Here is a 26,060-nt window from a genome sequence, read left to right on the forward strand (position 1 = left end):
GCAGTTGGCCCTTACACTGCAAGCCAAGGAGATAATTGTCTTCACAATTGCCCAGGGCCATTGGCAGTACTGGAACCTTTTAATCTGCACGGTGCCCCAGCTACTTTTCAGTGGCTAATCGACATTTTTCAATGTCATCACAATCCATATGGTGGTGCATATATCTCGATGTTAGATACGACCAAGGACTATTGGCAGGTGGCCCAGAAAACTGACATGACAACTGAAAAGGAGCCATTGGCAGTGCCACGTCCTTTTAGTCTGCACAGTCCCCCAGCTACTTTACAGTGACTAATAGACTTGTACTACTTCGTCACCGCCCATCTGCCATCGCATATTTGGATAATGTTATCATCTACACCACCTAAAACAAGTGCTCGAGGAGTTGCAGACTTGCGTGACTTTTTGTGGGGAAAGAAAGCCGTTATCAATATGCTTCAACCAACCAGAAATTCCAGGGGTGGTGGAATGTCCAAGGTCATGGTCTGGGACATGGAGTGCAGTGTGTATGTGTATATATATATACACACACACTAATGGAATCACTGCTCTCAGGTAACTGGATCTTTAACAAGGAACCTCTAATCTTTAACTAATGACACTTGCTTTTGCTTTATGATTACCCACAATCCTGCAGCACATAAGAGAAAAGACACATTGGCTCAGATCTGTGTAACACAGATGGACTCCACACAAAGATAAATATCACGTTGAGCAAAGTTTATTTAGTTTAGAGGAAGTCACGGCTGAATAAAACTCTTTAGCTTAATTAGCCGCCCGGGCTAAGATAGCGGTTAAGGGAATATCGAGTGGTAACCAGACCCAAGGCTCAACTTCACCTCTCCTTCTTTCGTGAGATAACCTAGAATGTCCTGGAACTTAAACCGCGAACCAATGATGGCCGGATGACCCACACACCACAGCAACAGGGAGCTCCACGATCAGGGACGGTGACTGGAACACTTCTGAAAACAAAGGTATCAGGTAAGTAAAACAGGTAGGTATCAATCTTCTAGCTTGGAAGACAGAATTTGAGTCCACACTCAGGAATACGAGCTCGGACGTCAACTGAGGCATGGTGTGTGGTTTTTATGTGCAAGTGCTAATTACCGACAGGTGGTGGTGATTAATACTCGGGTGAAAAGGGGCGCTGTGTTAGATTGAGTTCGGAGCCTGGTCTGACTGTGACAATCTGATTATGTGATGCTCGACCGACAAAACGCATGCGTATGTCAAGACCTTCTTAATTTATCAAGTTTAAATTTATTTAAAAAATTTGCTCATCTTGCAAAACGTTTGCAGACCAAGGTTCCACCGTATTAGTTGTTTAAAATTAAGTTTTCTAACCCAGCTAGCTTTAATAAACAAGCTATTGCATTATTAGTTTAACCATGCAGATTTTTGAATACTGTTATATTTTCAAGATATTTCATACTCAGATATTAGCATTGTTACGACCCCTTAGTCTAGGTTTCAGGGCCGCAACAAAAGAAAAATTAAAAAAAAGAAATCCTTCACAACAGGATAGAGAGTGTGCGTGGTCTTTTATTTTTACACACACACACATACACACAGGAAGCTCTAGGCTTCAGGGTTGGGCCAAGGCCAAAACAATAAACAAAAACTCCCCCTATCTCCTCCCGCAATCTAACTAACCTACCAAAGAAAACTTTAACCAAAATACATAAACTAACCTAACTTCCTAACTATCACAAAAACAGGAGAAAAAATGGGTTTAAAGAAAATGGCACCCAACCCCTACTGCTTCCAAAGAGAAAAATAGGTATATATAAACAAACGAAAAACTATTTACAATATTTACAACAAAAACAGAATAAAGATAGCAACAAAAGAAAAAAAGAAACCAACACTCTACAACCCACAAAATACCGGCGCGAAACAACAGTTTTATAATCAATAGCCAATACAATATCCAACACAACACAAATCTCCAACTCCCAACAACGCGCGCTTCCGGGTTTCACCAGCCAGCTTAAAAGGACGCGCTTTCTTCACGGCCAGCCAATCCCGTCGCACGTCACAGCACGCTCAATCAGGGCGGGACCTCCTGCAGCAGGGAGAGCGAGGGAGAGAGAGAAAGGCAGGGAGAGAAAGATCAGCACCAGCAGCCACGCACGCGCACATACGTGCACTACAGCCGCACGTAACAAGCATCCCTTTTAACATCCTTTTTAAAGATGGTCTATACTACCTTATAAGATCTGCATGTAAAATTATATACATAGTAATTGACAACTTTTTAAGTGAAATGACTTTGACTTTTTGAGCTTGTTTAATGGTAAGAATTAGACATTATTATTATTATTACTATTATTTCTTCACTTTGTCCTTACACAGTGCTAACCAGTTCTGCTTTCATCCGCATTTTCATGAGCCAATAGTAATGACCTTCACAAACAGATAAACAAAAAAACTTTATTAATTTACAGCAGTTGTTCAAACAGAATACATTTAAATACATTCCTTATTTGCAATGGCACAACTCTGTACCTAAGCACATTCTCTTTGAAGGTTCTGGTTCAACTGCCTCTGGCACTCTTTGGCAATGCTGGGACTTAAACTCCAAACCTTCTAATTATAGACTTTGCCATTGTTTTAGAAATGCCATTATTTATCCAAAATGCTAAATTCAACAATTTTTTAACAACAATTATAGTAATCATTAAAAAACACACACACACATACCTTTAAAGGCAATTAAACCTATTACCTACAGGTCGCTTTGATTAAAATGTTTTTATCAAATATACATTGGATACCATATTCATTTTTTTAACCTAATGCAACATTTAAAACTCAGAGGAATGTACATAATATACAATAGGCATAATATTTTTCCATCACTAGATTGGAATAATACAATAGATTATTATTAATAATAATAATTATTATTATTATGAAGAAGAATCACTGAATATGGTATTAAATAATGCTAATTTATGTAACATAAAATCTTCAGTTTCTTACATTTTTTCATGCCATTTTTTCCCTGCTGATTTGAGGGTTTAGGTTTGAACATCATTATTGCCAGGTTGCCACTATTGTTTGACCCTGTGCCCATAAACTGCCCATAAACAGTACTCAGCCACTAAGATACAGAGCATCCTCCATGCCAGTCCGAAGCCTAGAGAAATGAGTAGGTTGCAGCAGGAAAGGCATTTGAAATTAAACCTGTACCAATAATTTGTGGAATAACTTAGAAAAAGAACAAGGGGGAAAAGAAAAAAATAGATATACAAGGTGAATAAAAAAAAAATAATAATTTACAAATAGTGCAGCAGAATTTTAGTATCATAATAATGCAAGGAAGGCAAGCTACTAATTGATGAAATGTAGCTTAATTGCTTTTAAAAAAAAAACAGAAAAGTAACAAAAAAGAAAAAAAACTATAAATAAATGTTGCAAAAATTCCAGTCTTTCTATATTTAAATAAACGTCTATAAATACTGTAGCTTATAATTTAAAGAAGAAGAAAACAGTTTTTTATAACAGTTTTCCTACATTCAGTGTTTTTACATTCATTGTTTATTACATTCCATGGTGTTTGCCCAATAATGCTATTCTGATCTACAGTAAATAGAAGACAATATTTACGTTTATTGGGTAGACACAGTGCTATCCCTATACAAACAAATTACAGATTTGACGGTCGTTGTTTTGGTATAAACACTATGGGCCTATTATGATTAAAGTAAGGACCAAGTGATTTGGGTTGATCTGCAGAGAAAAGTTGGACAAACAACAAGTGGCCAAAAAAGCATAGATTAATATTTTCAGAAACTACTGAAGCTACAGCTAAATATGTTTGTTCAACTTTTGGGGCCTAATCACCCGTCTTCTATAGCACTTATTCTATACAGGGTCATGGGAAAAACCATGGACAGGGTGACAACCTGTTAACCTAATCTGTATGTCTTTGGACTGTGGGAGAAAACCTATCAAGCATGGGGAAAACATGCAAACTCCACACATACAGACCCAAACTCTCAACCATAGAGGTGCGAGGCCACAGTCCTAACCACTAAGCCATTGTGCTGCCTTTGGTGCATCATCAGCTTAGGAATATCTTCTGGTTATCAGTGTAGACATCGAAGAGTCATTGAAGCTGAAGATATATATAACAATTAAAATCCTGTATTTGGCTGACTTACAGTACACCCTTAGCTGTTGTTTATCAGCATCAGTAAGCTACTTTAGTTAAATTATTGGTTAACTTGACCCTTTAAAATATGTGTGTGTATGTGTGTGTGTGTGTGTAATTATCTAGTTATCCCCATATATCTGTAATTAAATTTGTAAGCTCTAGAGAGTAGAGTCATTAGAACTCTGTGTGCTTTCTTCACGTGCAATACAGCTCAACTTGGGACAGTTGAGCAATTTCCGGCAGCAGGAAGGATGCATCCGCTTGTTGGATCCATATATCAGCTTTTTTACAGTTGCCCGAAGTGCTGAAGAGGTGAAATAAAAAATCAGAGGGTCCAAACAGGCATTCAGGGTGCTGGGGAGCAGGGCATACGCTCTCCAGTCAGGACTGGCATTTTGAATAAAACCCACAACATGGGACACATTGTAAGGCATGAAGCAGATGATAAAGACCAGGAGGGTGGCTAGGGCAAGCCCGATGGCCCTGAAACGCTTCTTAGCTTTAATGTTGGGTAAGCGGGAGAGAATGTGGATGAATTTCACGTAGCAGAAGCAGCAGATGATGAAAGGTATACAGAACAGCACAGCAAACAATTCCAAACGGACAGGCAAAAGAATTTTCAACTGTTCGACGCTAAACTCGTCATAGCAGGTATTATTTACCTCACTGGGTTTGTAGTACTGAATAATATAGACAATACTGCAATGAGCCATGGAAACCATCCAGAATATGGCACTGGCAATCACAGCGTTTCGTGGATGTCGTTTGAGTTTGTACTTGATTGGAAAGGCCACTCCTAGATAGCGCTCCACACTGATAGCCGTCAAGAGAAACGTGCTGTTATAAATGGTTGTGTAAAAGAAGAATCCCGAAAGAGGACAGAGAAACTGCGGAAGGGTCCAGTCCATGTCGGCAGCTTCTTTCATACGGAACATAAGAAAGAAAAGGAAGATCAGGTCTGATATTGTGAGGCTGAGCAAGAGCACGTCAATGGGCGTAGGTCGATGCCTCACTTTTTGAACAAAGGTGTAGAGAGCCACCAGGTTGGCAGGAAGGCCGGTGATCAGTGTGATACCATCCACCGCCAGGACCAAATTGCTTAGTTCAGGATTGTCCTTCCACTTCATGGTTGACTTTTAACCCAATCTTCCTGTAAGGAGAAACAGTTTAATTTTAATAGAAAATATTGTTCTCTCCATTTCAGTTAACAATTGCCACCCTACATTATTTAGACCTGAAAGACAAAAGAGTAAATACTTTAGCTTGAAGAGCAGTTCTACTTCATGTTAGTTCTATATTCTAAGTTACTAACACAGTAATTTAAAATCCATTACTTCCAGCCAAAACTGCTAAATTTGTTTCTTTTTTGAAACAGAGAGAAACTCTCAAATACTGAATGACAACCAATTAGCAAACCTCTGAAGCTAAAGACGTGCAATTACTGAAAAGAAGAATTTCCCTTCATTTGAAAGCAGCTCAGAATTCCACAAGAGGCTTACTTTTAGAAAAAGACTTTGTGCTGCCAGAGCGTTACAGAATGATTTTTTTTGTAAGAAGCTCAGTCTATATAAAACATTAAGCTCCTTTTACACACTTTAGAAATAACATCATCACACCATTACAGTCAGGGCTTTCAATTCCTTAAAGGTTCTATGTAGGATCATCCAAAAAAGGGTTTTCCAATCAGCGAAACACGTTTTTGGAGGACAAGAAATCCAAGACTCCATTTGTTCAACGTATTCTGACTCACTTTTATCTGGTGGATCCAGAGTATATACAGTCTATCACAGGTATTCACACATCAACATCTTTGGGCAATTAAGAGTAGAAAGCTGACCATAGTGAGCACTCTGGAGTTGTTACAGTAGGTGACAACACTACCTGGTGTGTCACCATGATCTCCTTACTCCAATAGGATTTGGAATTATTTTTTAATACCTAGAATGTGTCAAGGATTTACATTAACTGTCCTAAAAAACAATACAGATGACATGTGTGAAGTTACTAAATAGACTTTCACCCCTCAGCCTTGCTGTGCAGACAGTTGTGCAGCCAGTATCAGTCAAAAGATCCTTAAATCTACCACACTCTTCAATGGTTCTTAATTTTCAATGCGATCCAAATAAGACGATAAGAAGATCACTGACAGTGTTTAATACATTCCCATAAAAAAGCACTCCTCAAATGATATTTTACATCCTTAACGGTTCCTAATGCATTTCCCAAAGAAAAGAGTTATCTTAGAAAGCAGATACTTTAAAGGCTTAGTTGTATTGGTAAGCGTTCTTCTTAAATAAGTTAACTTAAAAATCTTTATCAAGGGGCAGGAGATGGGTTCTGTTTTAGGGTCGTATTTAAGGGTTCGTCCAGAAAAAGAAAGAACTTTAAAGAGTGAAACATTATGTGTGCCTAGTAATAAAAAAAAAAAAATAGTGGTAATCTAAAATATTTAATTAATCAAGAAGTGTGCAGCAAAATGTGTGACTTTTAAACTATTAGACATCAGCAATTTAAGCTGCTGAAGTTCAGCGGTTAAAGTTTATCATCATAATAAAACGCTTCTCTTTTGGAAAAGAAAAACTATGAGACATCAGCAATTTAAGAGAATAAGAGAATGTTGTAGAATGTTACTAAAAAAAAAAAAAATCTATAATATAACAGTATGACAGGAGTTATTCTATGTTTTTTTTGTTTTTTTTAGCAAGATGTTAAACCTTTAATAAACACTTCACTTTGAACATTTGTCTTAAGTAAGCTGAAAGCTAAGGCACATGTTTGAGTTTATTTCTATCAATGTGAGTGATAGAAATGCATTACAGCTCCTACCTAGTTTTAAGATTGCATCCAAAAATTATTTTAATGCAGAAATTATAGTAGATGAAGTATTAGAATAATTTTTATATTAAAAGCTAAGAAATGAGGCTAAGAAAAACATATTACAAATGCAACAATAGTTATTCTAAAGTAAACCAATTACATGCAAGTATCTCCAATTTTTTATATATATATTCCACTGATTTAACTGCTCAGGACAAATTCAGATTATGTTTAAACAGGTTTTCTGATCACACATGAAGAGTCCAATAATTTGTAAGTTTTAAATATTGGAGTAAATGCTTCAGGACTTCTGTACTGGTTATCAATTCTGTGAACTTCAGCCAGCAAATTTCAAAATTAAGTTTTTTATAAATAAATCTGATTACTTTTGTTAATTTTTTAATTGGACGTAGCCATGAGTTTAATGAACAAACCCTAGATCTGCTTACCTTTGTTATTCTGTGCGATGTTATTTACGCTCAGATGGGTCCAAAACAACTGATAAGTGCTTAATTTGCCAGTGTTGAAACACACTAAAAAAAAGAAGAAGCAGTTACAGTACATCCTCTTTAACACACCAGAGACATCGCCTGAATGTCTGGTATTTAATCATCAGTTTTTGCCATTTTTTTCATGTCATATGCTTTACAGAATAGACTTACTCACAGGCTTTCCCGGAAGTGAATGCACACGCTATAGGTGAGGTGCTTCTTAGATTAAAGACGAAGATTACCATTAAACACATATGACACAGCAAGAGTGCAATGTTAGTTATACAAAACGGATTTGATTGTGTAGAATAACAGGGCAGTTATTCCTTTTTTTGTTCTTAACCTGGCGGTTTTTAAAAGGGGCTCAGCTTTTCTTAATTGCAAACAGGGGGCTCCAAGGAGAAAAGGTTCGGAACCACTGCTTTATAATCCCCTGCTACACCAATGCACTTATCCCAATGTTTTACTAGTGCTTGTATAGCATAAAGGTAGAAAGTTTTTCTCAGTACTTCAGAACCATGCTTCATTTCTGAAACACTGGTCTCCACGGAAATCATTTGGAGTGAGGTCTGGACTATACGCGGCATGTGGCAATAACTCCCAGCCGAGTTCCTGTAATGTGCAAGTGGTGTTCATTAATAATTATATGTACAGATTCCACAGACAGATGTGTCTCATCATCATTCCAATGTGCTTCATCTGTAGATGTCAATTGGTTTCACTCAGTTTCACAAGAAATTTCATGAGAAATTTCATGCATGCAAAGCCATATTAGAACATTGTTTAAATTATAATTTTTTACAGCTTTTAAATTCTAGATTCTGACCAAACTGTAGGTTGTACTTAAAATGTTTTTTTAAATATTTAAATTATTAGAGCTAATGTACTGTATTGCACAATGAGCATATTAGTATATGAGTTTGTATAGAATCTATGGAGGACAGTTGGTATGATGAGACTTTCTGTAAGCAGGCATTTATTTAACATTTATGGGAAGAGTTTCTCAGTTACATTGCACAACATTGCTTTTTAAATTTAGAAACAGGGGAAAAAAGATAAAACATATTTCATATGTTGTTTTAACAAAAAAAAAAAAAGCCATGGTTGCTGAAAACATCTCGGGTTACTTTGGTGTAACCCTATTCCCTGAAAAGGCGGGAACAAGGTGCTGCGTAAAAACGCTATGGGAACATCTTTTTGTGTTGCCGGTTGTGAAGCATGTGTGTGTCAAACACGCCAAATTTTGGCATATATAACCTCGGTGACGTCATCTGATGAAGCGCACCTGCAGGTTATGAATAGGAGTGAACCGGAAACATTCCTCAGATCAATTTTGTCTAAAAAGGACGTCCAGGCAGTGCAGTGTGGAAAACGCTATGGGAACGAGAATACCAACGTCGCCGCACTGCAAGTGTCTGGACCCCAAGGTTGTGAAGCGTGTGTGCACAAAGGCAGAGGAGGTCTCAGAACAATCTCTGGGAGGCTGACTCCAGGACCTGTGAGCCCGGAGTAACATGAACATCCAGACTATAGAATCTTGGTCAGAAAGGACCAACCTGCCGCATGACACACTTGCTGCAGGGGAAACCCTCTTGCCAGCGCAATAGATGAGGCAATCCCCCTGGTTGGATGAGCCCAGATTCCTCTAGGCGAAGTGAGACCACACGCCTTGTAGGCTAGGGCAATAGCATCTTTTCCTGATGTGATGAAAAAGGCTGCTCTGACTTACGGCACTAGCTAGTGCGGTGGACGTAAATCTGAAGAGTGCGTACTAAAGATAGTAAGTGAAACCTATCCTGCTCCGGAGCTGTAAAAGGCGGAGGACAGAAGGCTTCGAGGAAACTGGGTGCATGGTCAAGAATGAAAATAGTTCGGGTGAGGATGCTGAATAGCTCTGACGAGCCCAGGGACTAAGTCTAGGCAGGAAGGGAAGCCTGCAGATCTCCAAAAGTGATTGTAATAAGGGGTCAGAAGCCAGACAGGCGCTGACTCTAGTAGTTTGGGAGGGGTGTCAACCAGTCCCCATCTGTCAGAACTTGACAAGCCGAAATAGCGGCTACTTAAATTCCAAGGGTACTAGGGCATAAGCCCGAGTAACTTCTTGCAGAACTCCAGCACTGAAACAATTCGGCATTGGACTGGGTCTACATGTTCCGCCATGCACCACTTTTAAATACCCTCTCCTTGAGGGCATACGTTCTTCTAGTGCGTTGAAGGTACCAGGGCTCCATATGCCCTGAAGTGTAAATTGCCTTAAGGGACAGAAACTCATCCTGTGCCCAAAGCAGAAACTGGTGCGCTAGCTTATTGAAGCAGCGCAGCACAGTGCACTCTGGCGATTATGGGCCAAAATGTACATCGCCCTGAGGGACAGGGATTTGCCCTGTGCCCAAAACAGAACAGGTGCGCTAGCTCATTCAAGCGGCACTAGCACAGTTTGCCCCGGCGATTATGTACGAGACTACCCTAGTGTCGTCCAGTCGCACTAGGGCATGGTAGCCTCTCAACTACTGGAGGAGGTGTTTCAGGGCCAAAATAAAGCTATCAGTTCGGGGCAATTGATGTGCCACGCGAGAAGATGGCCTCTCCAGCTCCCTTAGGCTGGACGGCCATCTAAGACCGCACCCCAGCCCGTGAGGGAAGCGTCTGTCGTTAGCATCTGTGACGACAAAAGGATGCACGTAGAGTGGGACCCAAAGTCAGAAACCGGGATCTGAACCACATAGAAAGGGTATGAAGCCACCTGGCGCTTAACCCATATTTGCCTCCGGGGATTGGCCCTAGAGTTATCCCCTGGATTTTAGCTATAATGTACATCGCCCTGCGGGACAGGAACTTGTCCTGTGCCCCCAAGGGGAACCTGGTGCACTAGCTATTCAAGCGGCACGAGCACAGTACGCCCTGGCAATTATGTACAAGACTACCGTAGTGTTGTCCACCGGGGTCTGAACCACATAGAAAGGGTACAAAGCCCTTGGCGCGTAACCCTTATTTGCCTCTGGGGATTGGCCCTAAGTACAATCCCCTTGATTTTTGCCACAACTGAAACAATCTCATGTGCAGAGGCCCAAAGGTATCACCGTGGGCCAGCTGCCATGAGACCTAAAAATATCTGAAAGTTATGAACAGTCACTTTCTGGCCTAGCATGGTTTCCTTCAGGGTGTTGAAATGGATTTGACACGCGCAGGAGACCCCTGTGCCCGCATTGCAATCACATCCTAGGTGACACCCAAAATGTTGTGTTCTGAGCAGGAAAGAGAACGCTTTTATGGCGTTGAGTCTCAATCCAGGAACAGAGATGAGCTAGGATGACATCCTGATGTCGAAGCGCTAGCTACTGATACTGAGCCAGCATAGCTAGTCGTCTAATCTGCGGGTTAGCTAGACCAAAATGCCCCCGGGTCCTTTTGGAAACCAAGAAAAAAAACGACTGTGGTAGCCTGACTTTTTGCCTGGTAGAGGAACATGTTCTATGGCCCCTATTCCCAGGAACGTCTAACTCCAGAGTCAGCAGATTCGCACTTTCCGGTTTCACGGAAGTGGAAACCACGCCGTTAAAACGCGGAAGGCAATGTGAGAACTGGATCCTGTAGCTCTCACTACAGTGCTCAGTACCCAAGGAGATATACTTGGCAGTAGCTTTCACACTGCCAGTTTCTTGGAAAGGGGCAGAGTCTTTGCGGTTAGACTGGGGGGGGGATAGAGTATTAGCTGTTCGGCATCCTGAACATGGCAAGGAAAAACCGAAAAACTAACATTTCTTGTAGACCGGTGTTGTCCGAAACACCAGTGGGTGCCCGGCTCATAACGCTCTATTCCTGCTTTTAGCGCCTCGCAAGAGTCAGACCTGGTCGGGGCTGAGTGGCCGACAGTCCCAACTTGAGCATGGCGGGGAAGGACTTTCCCGAAGGCTTGTTCATATGATTTCGCCGCCCGAACCTTAACACGTTAACAGCGTCGCAAAACATGCCAGAGGGGCATCAAGGAGGAATGCACGATCCTTATCCTTGATTCTCCCATGAGATTTAGCCACAGGTAACTCTGCGAAACACCATCACAGCCATAAACAGCCAACAGCATGGACCGTCTGCTTTGTTGCACGAAGAGACAGGTCTGTGGCTCAGCGTAATTCCAGGAACGACGTTGTAGAGCCCCGCCATTGCTCAAGTCAGCAGGTCAGCAGGTCAGCCTCGTAAGCTTGCAAAACCGCCATGGTGTGCAGTAGAGCACCAGCCTGATCAGCTGACTGAACCAGGGAAGATGTCAGTCTACACAGCTTGGTGGGGAGTGTATGCTTCTTTTTAGGCAGGATGATGTCCCAGGGGAGAGATAGCCCAAGCGTCTCTTCTAACTGTGACATCATCATATAACCATGCCTTCGCATCAACAACATTCGAATAATTCGAAGATGATGGCACGAAAACACGGGATGAATAAGGCTATTCCATGAAAGAGTTAACTCGTCATGAAGGTTGCCAAGAAAGAAGAGAGAGAGAGAGCGCCGTTTTTTTCGAGGCTCCTCCCCCCGGCCAATCTGTCGTTTTAGTTTTTTTTTCCGAGCGCTTTGGAAAATCCCGCTTCCGCGGCCAAATACTAAACGCGATCGCTCGATCGCATGTGTTACTTACCTGCGGAAGCGAGAGTAAGTCTTTCCTATCCATTCACAAGAAGCACCAGAGCGCTTGAGAAGTGGACGGAAAACTTCCTGATCCGGCGAGGACGCAAGAGAAAGGGGGATTCCCGTCTCGTGCACGTCGGCCAGATTGCACTGTTTAACCCAGGAATGCGCCGAAACAATGGTGTGGAAATCGGGCTCCGAAAGAGCGGAGGCATGGATCTCCTAACAAACTTCACCATATCAGTGAGTTAATACTTTTAAATTCGCTTGCACACATCACATGCAAACACAATATTTGGTCCTTTAAAGACAAAAAGATCTGAGGAATGTTTCCGGTTCACTCCTATTTATAACCTGCAGGTGCGCTTCATCAGATGACGTCACCTGACCGTGGGTTATATATGCCAAAATTTGGCGTGTTTGACACACACATGCCCACTGTGCAATGTCATTTTCGACGTCTACCGCACGTCTAATGTTGACTTCCCCAACATGGTAAACACACAGAAACCCTCCTGCAATGCATGATGGTCGTTAGCCGCCGCCCCGCCTAGGCCACAATACAATATAAAATAAAAATTTAAATACCTTAACATAGGCTACTTTAAATAAAATAAAAACTGTTAGGGAAACAGGAAAATGTAAAATATATATATATATATATATATATATATATATATATATGGTCTACCAAATGAATAAATAGTCATACAGATAATAAATATTGTTAGTTTATAAATAATCTGTATTCATATGTATAATCGTATGTTGATAGGCTCTATTTTGTAAAACACATTTACTGTCCAAGTTGAGTCATGGTTGGACGTCCAAATAGTGGACCTAGTTTGGACGTCGAATAGATGTCCAGAATTGGTCATGGACCGACGGACCCAATATAGACATGATCTGCACGTCTATCCGACGTCCAATGTTTAGTGGGTGCTTCACACCCGGCAACACAAAAAGATGTTCCTATAGCGCTTTCTCGCAGCATCGAGTGTAGCCTTTAAAAGGGAACTAATTACCTACAGAAAGGTAAAAGCTGTAGCCACAGTACACTAGCCAACCAACTTTGAATCATCTTCCTACAGGGACAAGCACATCCTTAAGTGTTTTTACTTCCTACATAAAATTCAGCAGTTCTCAATAGCTCATTCTTAGAATGCTAGGTCAAATCAGGCAAACCTTTTTCTTGGTGCCACTGCTACTCCTCATGTTTGAGCAAAAGTAAGTTTTGCACGTCCACCTCTGGCTCCACTAATGTTGTTTAGTGAATTAGGTTCAGTGCCCCGTGGCATATTTTCTTAGTAATTAATAGTGTTGCTATGATGTGATTTTCATCACAGCTTTACAGACCAAATGCATTGATTTGGTCTTGCTTGGACATTAGTACTGTAAGTGGATAATTTAGCACTGATTGCATTTGTCCATCCATAGCTGCATACTATAACGATTTATAATCCCGCCATCCAACGTCACCCAGAAGAGGATGGGTTCCACTTCAAAGTCTGATTCCTCTTCTTCTGAATGTAAATTCTGAAAATTTTGACCACCACTGTCCCCTTTGGCTGGCTCATTATGGATCTAGTTCTACACATTCGGATTTCTGTAAACTTGTTAGGGACTATGTCTCTGTTAAACGTTTAACATTACTAGGGTTTTCTGCTTCCTGATTGCAAACATTCTGTTTCATTTCTTTCTGCAACTGTCTGCACTCCTGATTTTAGTCGCCCGCTACATGTTTAGGGAAGGCAAATCTGTCAATCAGGCAGAGGTTAATGCAAAGATTACCTCTTCGAATACAACACGCCACTCTTATTATATAAGGCAAATGTCGTGCAAAAATGTGGTGGAATAAAAATTACAAATATTTGTTTTAAGATGTAGTGGAGTAAAAGCAAAAAAGTATCCACGATTAAAACTAGGTGAATATGAGTTAAGAGCAAATTTTAAGAACCGACAAATGTATAGAATGTAGGCATTACAATACACGACTATGACCTTTACACTGAATTTAAGCTATAACAAGCAAATAAACTGAAGTACAGTGGAACCTTGGCCTACGAATTTAATTCGTCCTGGAGCCGAATTATTAAGGTAAAATTTGGTATTCCAATACAAATATTTTTAATATTTACTACTATTTTTTAATAGAAGAAGTAGTAGTAGTATAGGACAAGACATTTTTTATTCTAGTGAACTGGTCACCCCTGCCCCAAAAAAGAAAAATAGATTAAAATTACATAAATAAATAAAAATAGGTGACTTCAGATTTTAGCTTGTTTGCTCAGTCTGAATGAGAATTTAAATTCAAAGAGACAAGCAGGAGACCAACAATTGTTGTTAAATCCAGGGAAACAATCAGCAGCTGATTGTGCACTGAAATATGGCATTGTATCAGCGAAAGTGACTGGAATAAAAGATTTTAAAAAATCAGAGATTTTACTAAAATAATTAAAAGCCTCTCTCTTCAAAGAGAAGAGAGAGCATACAGTACCAGCATGCTAAGTTACGTACTTCAGGTCGTCATCTGAAGAGATCATTTTATCCATGTGAGATTACTCAAGACTAAGCTTTACCATGTTAGATATTTTGTGGATGACAAATCAGCAAGAAAAAAATTAAAAATGAAAACAGGATAAAAAAACAGGACAATATCTGATGAGTAAACAATTAATCAAAGAAGAGAAGGCTGATGTTTCTACTGTGATTAAAAAATACAGTTTTATCATTTGGATTGTTTCACATGAGTACCCTCCCTTAACTCGATATGCAAATGCTTCCTTCCAGCATCTTTGGTCTTCAGATCACACGCCCTTGGTGACTCATGAGTAGCAGACAATGTACATAAATAGCAAGGATCTTCACTTCTATTTAGGAAGTGAATGCACACCCGATAAGTGAGGCGCTTCTTAGATTAAAGACGAAGATTGCAATTAAACACATATGACACAACAAGAGTACAATGTTAGTTATACAGAACAGATTTGATTGTGTAGAATAACACGACAGTTATGAGAGAAAACTCTTTTTTTCTCTATAGGTTCTCAACCTGGCAGTTTTTAAAAGGGGCTCAGCTTTTCTTAGATGCCAACAGGGGGCTCCAAGGAGAAAAGGTTAGGAACTACTGCTTTGTTATCCCCTGCAACACTAATGCACTTATCCCAATGTTTCATCATCATCCACTAGTGCTTGTATAGCATCAAGGTAGAAAGTTTTTCTCAGTACTCCGAAACCATGCTTCATTTCTGAAACACTGGTCTCCACTGAAATCACATTGAAGTGAGGGCTGGACAATAACTCCCAGCCAACTAATGTGCAAGTGGTGTTCATAAAGGATTATATGTACGGATTCCACAGAGAGATGTGTCTTATCATCATTCCAATGTGCTTTATCTGTAGACGTCAGTTCATGACGAAATTCATGAGAAATTTCATAAGAAATTTCACACATACTGTACAAAGCCATATCAGCACATTGTTTAAGTGGATTTTTTATAGCTCTTTTCAATTCTAGATTCTGACCAAACCATGGGTTGTACTTAAAAATGCTTGTCCTAATATTAGAATTATAAGAGTGAATGTATTGCACAACGAGTATATCAGTATATGAATATGTATAGAATCTACAGTAAAGAGGACAGTTGGTATGATGAGACTTTCTGTAAGCAGCCATTAATTTAACATTTATGGGAAGAGTTTCTTAGTTACTTTGCACAACATTGCTTTTTAAATTTTGTAAAAGGAAAAAAGGTTGCAACATATTAAACATATGTCGTTTTAACAAAAAAAATAGCAAAAATATCAGGGATCTCTCAAAATCCCGGGGACCACTTAGGCACTGGATGGAAACCTGTTTTATTCTCAGCTGTTCCACTGGTTCTGGGTTTTTGCACAGAAAAAAATTCAAAAACAAATAAAAACATGACAGAACCACATCTTCACTGATCGTTAAGTCTTAACATTAATCAATTAATGTTATGATGATACACTGATACTCATTATCGAATTATTATTCACGAAATATGAGTCTTGGATACACCAGAGACACCCAAAGAGGTAAGGTGTACAGTATGAGAGAGTTAAAGCAGTAATGCAATAATCATGACTTTATACATCAAAGAACTGTGAAGATTCTTAAGACTGTTGTTTGATTTTCATGAGTTCAAATCCTTGGCTGCTCTTCTTAAGTTCTGGTTCAGAGCAAATCTCAAGAACCTTAAAATGAAGGAAGAAAGCCCCAGTGCATTGAACATCCTAAAAACAAATTTACCAGCACTCCATTTCTTCATCATCCAGGTCCAGGCTTACCCTTTGAAGTAGCAGTAGATGTTTCAGAAAGGATCCTAGGAGGGATCTTAGAACAAAAACATAGCAGCCCCCAACAAATGTATCCATGCAGTTAAAATTCTGCAGAAAAGCAGTCATGATGTTGGATACCATGAGTTCCTAGCTATTCCTAGCCAAGCAGCACATATTCCCTCATAATTCTTTTTTTTCATTTTCACTGTTAATGTAGAATAAGTTAAATACACAAATAGACTTTATTTTCATTAAGCTTAGATGGGCAGGTGCTTCAGTTGTTTCAAATTCAGTCTGAGTTACCGACCTGGATGCAAGAACATGATAATGGATGCTCTTTGAAGAATCTGCAATGGAGGAATTAATTCCAGCTATCGTTCCTCTCAGTTGCACTATAGCTCCACACACTGGACATAATGTCCCAAATCTAACAGCAGAGGTTTTCACAACTCTGAATGTCCTGGTATATAGAGAACTCATAATTGAGTCACGAACAAATTCTGTTGGTGTTTTTTTCATTCCTGTAAAGTATGTGGTACAGTACATACAACTCTATAGCAGTTATCCGATATTCCCTGACACCACTGCTCGCATATACCCATGGATTTTTTACTACCTGAATCTCAAAGGAATACAACAATGATAATGGTAACATAGGCTGATTTCCAAGCCTGTCATCTGGTCCCCCTACAGTACCAATGCTGCCCACAGTCAATGAACCTAGAGAAACCATTTTTATAACTAAAAGAGGCAAAACTACCGTAATTCCTCTATATAGGCACCTGCTACACTAAAGCACTTATCCTAGTGTTTCACTAGTGCTTGGAAACCATAATGGTAGAAAGAAGTTTTCCCAGTATGCCGGAGCCATATTTAAATTGCCTGCTTCATGTCTGAATCACTGGCCTCCCAGGAACTCCTTTAATGGCCTAAATATTTGAAAAACACGACTGTACTGGACATGTAGCAATGTGATGTGGCCAAGTTCCTGTGAAGTATGTGGTCAAGATACAACTTCCTCTAGATACCTGTACAGCTGAGTCATCTTTAAACAATGACTAAAGACCCATCTGTTTCGATATTTAGGTTAATTCCACAAAAAAAAAAAAAAACTTTTCAGCGTTGTTTGAGTGATGGTATTTAGTTAGTAACCCAGTAACCCAATGTAACCCTGTAGTAACCCAGGATCGATCTAATGACGGAAACTTCAAAGCACTTTTGTAAGTCGCTCTGGATGAGAGTGTCTGACAATTGCCTAAGTATAGATGCAAGTTCCTGTAATGTGCAACTTGTGCAGTGGGCAATATGAGGTTGTGCATTGTCCTGCAAAAACAGAACACCTGTGGTTATTAAACCAGGCCATTTTCCCTGTGAGCATTTCACTTTAAATTTTCACAGGAATGACAGTAGTGGGCCCCTGAACTGTAAACTGGATCGGATTGTCATTCACAGAAATACAGCCTTCTTTTAAATGTTTGCACCATTCAAAAGTTTCACTGCGGTTAAGAGTCTCATTATCATACTGTGCTTTAAGTCTTTATAAATATGAATCTGCTTTATGCCTTCATGAAATTTCTTCTTTTTTTAATCGCAGTTTAAACAAGTAGTACTGATTTAAGTTAACATGCTCTTATGTCTATAATAATAATAAAACTGGATTGATTCCTTACTTTTTGTATTTCGTTTTTTCCTCTTTAATTTGTGACTTTTGCATAACATTCTCTACCAATTTTTTAACTATACATTTACATGGTAATCAAAATAGAGACATTACTAGCTTTTTATTTATTTATTAACACCACTGAGGGTACCTTAAGGGACATTACGGCACAAACCTATTTTAGCTGTATTGATTTGCATAAATGGACATTAATTTGACTTAAACAAAAGGAAAGTTTAACTTCATTAAACCAGTTGATATACAATATGGATTTCAGTGAACTTTAATGGGTGAGTATAAGGGCTAGACTACTGGTCTACCAAGAGTTCTGTATAACATTCTAGCAAATACATTCACAGTGACAATCCAATTCAAGACTCAACATGCCTTTCATATGCCATTTTTATGCTGTGTGCAGTTTAACTGGGGACAGCTATGCAATCTTTAATAGAATAGAAAGGCTGTATCTGATTGATGAGTCTGCTTTTCAAATGATTGCAAGTACCCTGGAGAACTGAAGAGCAGAAATAAAAAATGAGGGTGTCCAAACAGGCATTAAAGGTGTTGGTGAGCAATGCATACATTCTCTAGCCAAGATTGTACCATCCAATACAAACCCACTACATGAGACTCATTGTAAGGCATGAAGCAGATGATGAATACCTGGAGGCTGGCTCAGGCAAGCCCAAATTCCCTGAAACACTCCTGAGGGTTGATACCAGGTAGCCAGTGAATTTCATGAAGCAGCAGGTGATAAATGGAATGTAGAGAAGCATGAAGAACAATACCGAATAGAGACGAAAAAAGGCTTTAAAAAACTAGCAGGTTAAGGATCTCGGTTACTGGGTCACACAAGGTCAGCAGATCAAGCCCCAGCTCCACCAAGCTGCAAATGCATGCAAGCATGGCCCTCAATCCTGTCTGCTCCAGGAGCAATGTATTATGGCTGACCCTAGTGCTCTAAGTCTGATGTCTTATGCTGGGGTGTGTGAAGAGCAGGATTTAATTGTAATGTAACGTAGTGAAAATTTGACAGGCTTAACTTTTTCGTTTATTTTTCTTCCCTAAACTTGTAATCGCACAGTCCACTGTCAGATAAATCAGGGACGGTGTCATTGAGTTTGTATTACCGAACAATAAAGACCAAACTGGGCCAGGAGTAGCTTAGTGGATAAGGCATTGGACGACAGTTCAGAAGATCCCAGGTTCAAACCCCACAACCACCAAGTTGCCACTGTTGGGCCCTTGAGCAAGACCCTTAACCCTTAACTGCTCAGATGTGTAATGAGATAAAAATGTAAGTCGTTCTGGATAAGAGCGTCTGCCAAATGCCTAAATGTAAACTGTAATGGGCCAGAGAAACCACCCAGAAATTTCATGTCAGTCATGTCTATGTCATACAGAAGAAAAGTAAGAAGAGGACGATCAGATCTTAGATGGTGAGGCTGAGCAAGAACAGGTTGATAGGGATAGACTGCTGCTTGATCTTTTAAATGAAGATGTAGAGTCCCAGCAGATTAGCAGGATCCCCTGCAGTTAGTTTAATGTCATTTATTTCCAAGAATGGATTTGATAAGATTCAATAAAAAGTAAAACTAATGTCAAAACTTTGCAACAGAAAATATAAATTTTTTTAATTCACTACAGGTACAGTAGGTTACAAGTTTGAAAAGTGAGGCAGGAAAATGTACAGTTTTTCCAGTGTGCTAGCTCTTATGGAAAGGCATTGTAAAAATCAACATCTGTAACTTTTATTCAAACCTGTTACAGGCGAATAAGTCTGCAAACTGAACATAAAGAGTAACACTGCTAACTTATGCTCTATTAATCCTTCTCAACAACTCTAATCTAATTGGTGCTTTTCAAGGCTGATAACTCTAAATAAACTTTTGGTTTTGGTCTTGCTTTCTGGGAATCGTCTTTATGAAAGCCAGTTTCATCATGGTTTTGCAAATGCACTTGACGATACAATTTTTGCAAGAACTATTCCAGAACAGCTGACCTTAATGTAATCTTAATGACCTCTTTTGACCTAAGTTAAAAAGAAACATAAAATAAATAATCTGACTGTTGTTGTTGTTACTTAATTACCTAATGCCATATTTGTTATTTCATAGTTTTGAAATCTTTAGTATTGTTCCGGAATATAGAAAGTAGATCACAAAACAAAAAAAACATTTATTTAGAAGGTGTATCCAAGATGTTGACTGTTACTCTTGCTCATTTGGACTCTGCTTGACTCCTAGCGATGAGGCAAATAAATTATCTACTGTACTGTACTGTATATAGCCAGGCTTTACTGTCTGGGAAGAATATGGTCCAGAGGAAATACTGCACAGTAGGTCGCTAGTGAGTTTTAAACATTTATTTCTTCAAATAATCAAGGTTTTCTGCCAATAGAACAATAAATGTATGTTTTTATTAAAAAATAAAAGTAGACTTTGCCTAGAAATAGCCTTAATAATCTTATATTTGGTTTGTTAAAATCTTATGTCAAGAAGATTAATAATTTTGATAAATTTAACTAGATTCAAGATATTTTTTACCTTTAAGGTATAATGGTAAAAAATTATATTTGTATGGCTTGTAATTATATTTGTATGGCTTATTTTAGAATAAGACATACTGTATAATGGCTTTATGGCAAAACCCTCGGAGAGTCCCTGTTGCAAAAGTGGTTAAAGTGCAAGACATGCCCAACTTGCGTGTGTCTATGACATTTACTTGGTACCTTACACATCTACACACGTAGATGGCCCTGTTGGGACATTTCTTTCAGAACTGTAAGCCTTGCTGACATACAGTATCCCAGTTATCCCAGATATGTAAGTTCTGATAATATTAATTCCTTTCTTGTTATAAAGCTTATGTCAGCCAACGCTTTTGTTTATGGAGAATACCTGACCATCCTCTGAGCAGACCTGTCCATCCTCTGCTTATACAACAGCCTTTCTTTAGGCAGAATTTAATTACTTGTTAAATTTTTCTCAATCTGTTATTATTATTATTATTATTATTACATAAAATATATTATTATTTTTAGTTGTTATTATTAGTCCCTGATCTAGAGAATGTACAGTATATAAAAACTTAGAATGAGACTGTTTTAGTGTATAAGGCAAAGATATACACAATCATTTGAGGAATGCATTAATAGATTCGACAATATAGACCAATTAGGGACAAGCCTTTCTCATTGTCATTAAAATTCCACTCGTTTTATTTCAACCTGTCTGAGCAAATTCAGATTATAATCTGATAACATGATGATCACACATTAAGAGGTTTATTTCTGAAATGTTTCCAAAAATTAAGCGCACATGTGTATATATATATAATTGTGATTATACAAATAATACATTAATATGGAATGTAATACTAATGTACATGAATAAACCTAAGGACTTCTTACCTTTGTTAATTCAACTCTTGGCTCTGATGTCTCCAGAATTTGCTCAAGTGCCCTACTGTATATAACGATTAGCGAATGTGAAATACAGTTAAAATCTTCTGTCCATGTCCATATGTAATTTGACTGCCTGTTGTGCATCACGCATATAAATGACGCTACAGAATAGACTTTCGTCATGGCATTTCAGGAAGTGACACATGCCACATAACTGACACATTTTTTGCCTCTCCCCACACTCAAAGTGAAAATACATAAATCCACCTTTTAAAAAGGCCCTATTTCTTCTTCCTTTTTTTTATGAGAGAGGTTCTAGTCAAACCAGGACTTTTGATTATATAGTATAACAGAAGATAGTTCTAAAAGTAAAAACCTCTCATTCACGGACGTACTGCCGTTTTCACAATTGAAATGTTTTACTGTGGCTTACAGTCTCATAACCCTACTGTGCTTTAAGTCTTCTTTGGCAGAAGGAAATTGTTACTTTTTACACCTTACAGATAAACAATGCTTTACCCTTTGCTTTATCAACAGCTGTTAGGTTTCCCCCTTTACATTCTGATAAGCAGAGCCACAATACAGTATGAATCTGAACTTGTTTCCAGTCAGAAAGTCAATTGAACACTGTCCCTGGAATTTTGTAATCCCTTCTCAACTGTAGAGCATTTGAACAATCTCCCGAAGCTGGATACTTTAAGCCTGTTGACGAGTCCCCCTAAGATTTGACTAAAAGTCTCTCGGAGCGCTGAAGAGGAAAAATAAAAGATGAAGGGATCCAAGCAGGCATTGAACGTGATGGGTAGCAAAGTGTACACTGTCCAGCTGGGGCTATGCCATTTAATAAAACCCACCAGATGAGACACATTAAAAGGCAGGAAGCAAATGATGAAGACCAGGAACGTGACTAGGGCAAGCCCAATGGCCCTGCAGCGCTTCTTAGGGTTGAAGTTAGGTAACCGGGAAAGGATAAGAATTAATCTGATATAGCAAAAGCTGCAGATGATAAAAGGTATGCAGAAAAGCACAATGAACAACTCTAGGCGGAACGGCAAAATGATCTTCAACTGCTTATCATTAAACATCGTGTAGCAAGAGTTCCTGGACAATAGCACAGCATGGGTGTCATTATTGTTCTTTTCATACTGCTGCACAATGTAGACAAAGCTACAATGGGCCATGGTTACCACCCAAAATAAGACAGCAGCCACCGTGGCACTCCGGAGATTTTGTTTTTGTTTGTACTTAATGGGAAAGGCCACTCCCAGATAGCGCTCCACACTAATAGCTGTTAAAAGTAAGGTGCTGGTATAGATGGTGGTGTACATGACATATCTCTTCAGAGGACACAGGAAATAACTCAAGGTCCATTTCATGTCAGCCGCCTCTTTCATGCGGATTGGGAGGAAGATGAGGGTGAGCAGGTCCGAGATGGTGAGGCTAAGCAGGATCACATCAAGGGGCATAGCTTGTTGTTTTATCCTCCGAACAAAGGTGTAGAGAGTCAGCAGGTTGGCAGGGAGGCCAATCATTAGGGTAATGCTGTCTACCGTCAGTATCAAATCGCTAAGTGGTTTTGTCCAGTACATGGTTGATTTGTAGAGCTCTGGAAATATATAAGAATATTAGAATGTGGGACAGAAAATGCACAAAAGATGGCTAGTTACACTTTATGCTAGTTTGCTCCTTTTTGCTTCTTACTGTATTAGCAGTTACAAACAGCAGTTTACTTAACTTGCTAGTTACAGTACTTGATCACTAGTAAGTTACACTTTTTTTTTTCTCAAATAAGCTGCTTCACTTCAATTTTACTGTATTGGGAAAAGACATATTGAAACAATTTTATCTCCAAATGTACTTGTTAGCCGAGGTAGCTTACAGTTCAGCTAAGACAGTGATTGTTTATATATACAGTACAGGCCTGTACTGTGTGTGTATATATATATATATATATATATATATACACACACACTAACCTAAAGGATTATTAGGAACACCATACTAATATGGTGATTGACCCCCTTTCGCCTTCAGAACTGCACGTGGCATTGATTCAACAAGGTGCTGAAAGCATTCTTTAGAAATGTTGGCCCATATTGATAGGATAGCATCTTGCGGTTGATGGAGATTTGTGGGATGCACATCCAGGGCACGAAGCTCCCGTTACACCACATCCCAAAGATGCTCTATTGAGTTGAGATCTGGTGATTGTGGGGGCCATTTTAGTACAGTGAACTCACGGTCATGTTCAAAAAACCAATTTGAAACGATTCGAGCTTTGTGACATGGTGCATTATCCTGCTGGAAGTAGCCATCAGTAGAGGTTGGGTACATGGTGGTCATAAAGGGATGGACATGGTCAGAAACAATGCTCAGGTAGCTCGTGGCATTTAAACGATGCCCAATTGGCACTAAGGGGCCTAAAGTGTGCCAAGAAAACATCCCCCACACCATAACACCCCCACCACCAGCCTGCACAGTGGTAACAAGGCATGATGGATCCATGTTCTCATTCTGTTTACGCCAAATTCTGACTCTACCATTTGAATGTCTCAACGGAAATCGAGACTCATCAGACTAGGCAACATTTTTCCAGTCTTCAACTGCCCAATTTTGGTGAGCTCGTGCAAATTTTTCCTATTTGTAGTGGCGATGAGTGGTACCCGGTGGGGTCTTCTGCTGTTGTAGCCCATCCGCCTCAAGGTTGTGCGTGTTGTGGCTTCAAAAATGCTTTGCTGCATACCTTGGTTGTAACGAGTGGTTATTTCAGTCAAAGTTGCTCTTCTATCAGCTTGAATCAGTCGGCCCATTCTCCTCTGACCTCTAGCATCAACAAGGCATTTTCACCCACAGGACTGCCGCATACTGGATGTTTTTCCCTTTTTACACCATTCTTAGTAAACCCTAGAAATGGTTGTGCGTGAAAATCCCAGTAACTGAGCAGATTGTGAAATACTCAGACCGGCCCGTCTGGCACCAACAACCATGCCACGCTCAAAATTGCTTAAATCACCTTTCTTTCCCATTCTAACATTCAGTTTGGAGTTCAGGAGATTGTCTTGACCAGGACCACACCCCTAAATGCATTGAAGCAACTGCCATGTGATTGGTTGATTAGATAATTGCATTAATGAGAAATTACACAGGTGTTCCTAATAATCCTTTAGGTGAGTGTATATATATTAGGAATTTTGATAGAATGTGGGACGGAAAATGCACAAAAGATGGCTAGTTACACTTTATGCTGGTTTGATCCTTTTTGCTAATTACTGTATTAGCAATATATTACAATTTACTTAACTTGCTAGTTACAGTACAGTACTTGATCACTAGCAAGTTACACTGTTGCTTATCATCCTCAAACTTTTTTTTTCAAATAGGCTGCTTCACTTTAATTTTATGAGGAAATGACATATTGAAACAACTCTATCTCCAAATGTACTTGTTAGCCAAGCTAGCTTCAGCTACAGTTCAGCTAAGACAGTGATAGTTTTTTTTTTTTTTTTCTATTTATGAGTAATAGGGCCATAGTGGTAGAATTAGCATACCTCCTGCTTGGAAGAGATTTTTCTCTTTTTTCCGCTTAAATTATCTTTTTTTAAAATGTTGTTTGGTCTTTTACTCTTCCTTTTCAATTCATTGTGTAAGTGCTTGCTCCACGGCTACTGCTGCATGCTTGCAAAGACTTGAAGGTGTTATTCTTTGCATGCTAATTACATTGAAACAAGTAATCCAACCATTTTATAAGTACTAGTCATTTTAATTCATCATTATTATTTCATACATTAAAATAATATTATATTATATGATACATGGGAGTGGTGTATTGGCCCACCCATAACTTTTGCCTATACTTACTACTGATGATTATAAAGGCAATAATATTATTTAAGCCTGGTTTACACTTTTAGTAACCATTGGTTTTGACAACTACAGTACTAAGCAAAGGTCTTAGTAGGCATAGGCAAAGAAAATATGTCGTGCTTAAATTAAAATGCTGTACAGTTTTTGAGCTGTGACCAACCTTGCAATCGCCATCCTTTTAAGACCAATGTTGCAATCTTGTTATCTACAGTAACAAGATTTTTTTTTTTTTTGTGGTTCATGAGTTCGTGCTATGCATTTATAAAAAATTTTAGGCCTTCAGTCAAGCATTATTTCCCACTTACAAGTGTTTTACCTTATTTTCTTCTACCAAATTGTTGCTGTCACAGTTGCTGCCATATTATTTAGCAACTAATAAGCCAATAAATTACTATTTTCATTTTTTCTTTTACATAGGTACAATATATTACTTTATTATATTTTTATATAGGTTACAATAGGCTTAGCAATGCCTAAGTATATGCAGTATTACTTTACAGTATTCATTTTTTTGTTATTTAAAAAAAATCAACCATATAAAATTCAAAGACGAAAACTAAGACATGGTATAGAATGATGATTTATGATAAGAAGCACAAAGTGCAATACTTATTCTTATTCTTATTCTTATTATTATTAAACTGGATTTTTATATTCCCAAAGTAACACCTCATACAGTAATACAAAAAAATAACTACATACTCGTACCTCTTACCTTTGCTTGTCTGCGTGGGGA

General features: G+C 38.9%; 2 protein-coding genes across 3 annotated transcripts; both read right to left on the minus strand.

Annotated features, from left to right (window-relative positions):
• Positions 1-2,428: 2,428 nt before the first annotated feature.
• On the minus strand, positions 2,429-22,064 carry LOC128513995 (free fatty acid receptor 3-like). Of its 2 annotated transcripts, XM_053487604.1 has the most exons (3): positions 21,467-22,064; positions 7,432-7,515; positions 2,429-5,315 (listed from the first exon to the last, which is right to left on the minus strand). In XM_053487604.1, exon 3 carries the CDS (start codon positions 5,290-5,292, stop codon positions 4,324-4,326), a length of 969 nt encoding a protein of 322 aa, XP_053343579.1. In that variant the 5' UTR covers positions 5,293-5,315; positions 7,432-7,515; positions 21,467-22,064; the 3' UTR covers positions 2,429-4,323. The 2 variants fall into 2 exon arrangements, with proteins under 2 accessions (XP_053343579.1, XP_053343580.1); XM_053487605.1 differs by lacking the exon at positions 7,432-7,515.
• A 4-nt stretch (positions 22,065-22,068) lies between these two features.
• On the minus strand, positions 22,069-26,060 carry LOC128513836 (free fatty acid receptor 3-like). Its single transcript, XM_053487386.1, has 2 exons — positions 26,033-26,060; positions 22,069-23,066 (listed from the first exon to the last, which is right to left on the minus strand). The coding sequence occupies exon 2, from the start codon at positions 23,047-23,049 to the stop codon at positions 22,069-22,071; it is 981 nt and encodes a 326-aa protein (XP_053343361.1). The 5' UTR covers positions 23,050-23,066; positions 26,033-26,060.

The sequence above is a fragment of the Clarias gariepinus genome, chromosome 26 (genome assembly GCF_024256425.1).
Source record: "Clarias gariepinus isolate MV-2021 ecotype Netherlands chromosome 26, CGAR_prim_01v2, whole genome shotgun sequence".
In the NCBI taxonomy this organism is placed as follows: domain Eukaryota; kingdom Metazoa; phylum Chordata; class Actinopteri; order Siluriformes; family Clariidae; genus Clarias; species Clarias gariepinus.

Bases quoted from the DNA above. Each gene is read 5' to 3' on its own strand.
- LOC128513995 (XM_053487605.1), bottom strand. From the start codon at position 5,292: ATGAAGTGGAAGGACAATCCTGAACTAAGCAATTTGGTCCTGGCGGTG.
- LOC128513836 (XM_053487386.1), bottom strand. From the start codon at position 23,049: ATGTACTGGACAAAACCACTTAGCGATTTGATACTGACGGTAGACAGC.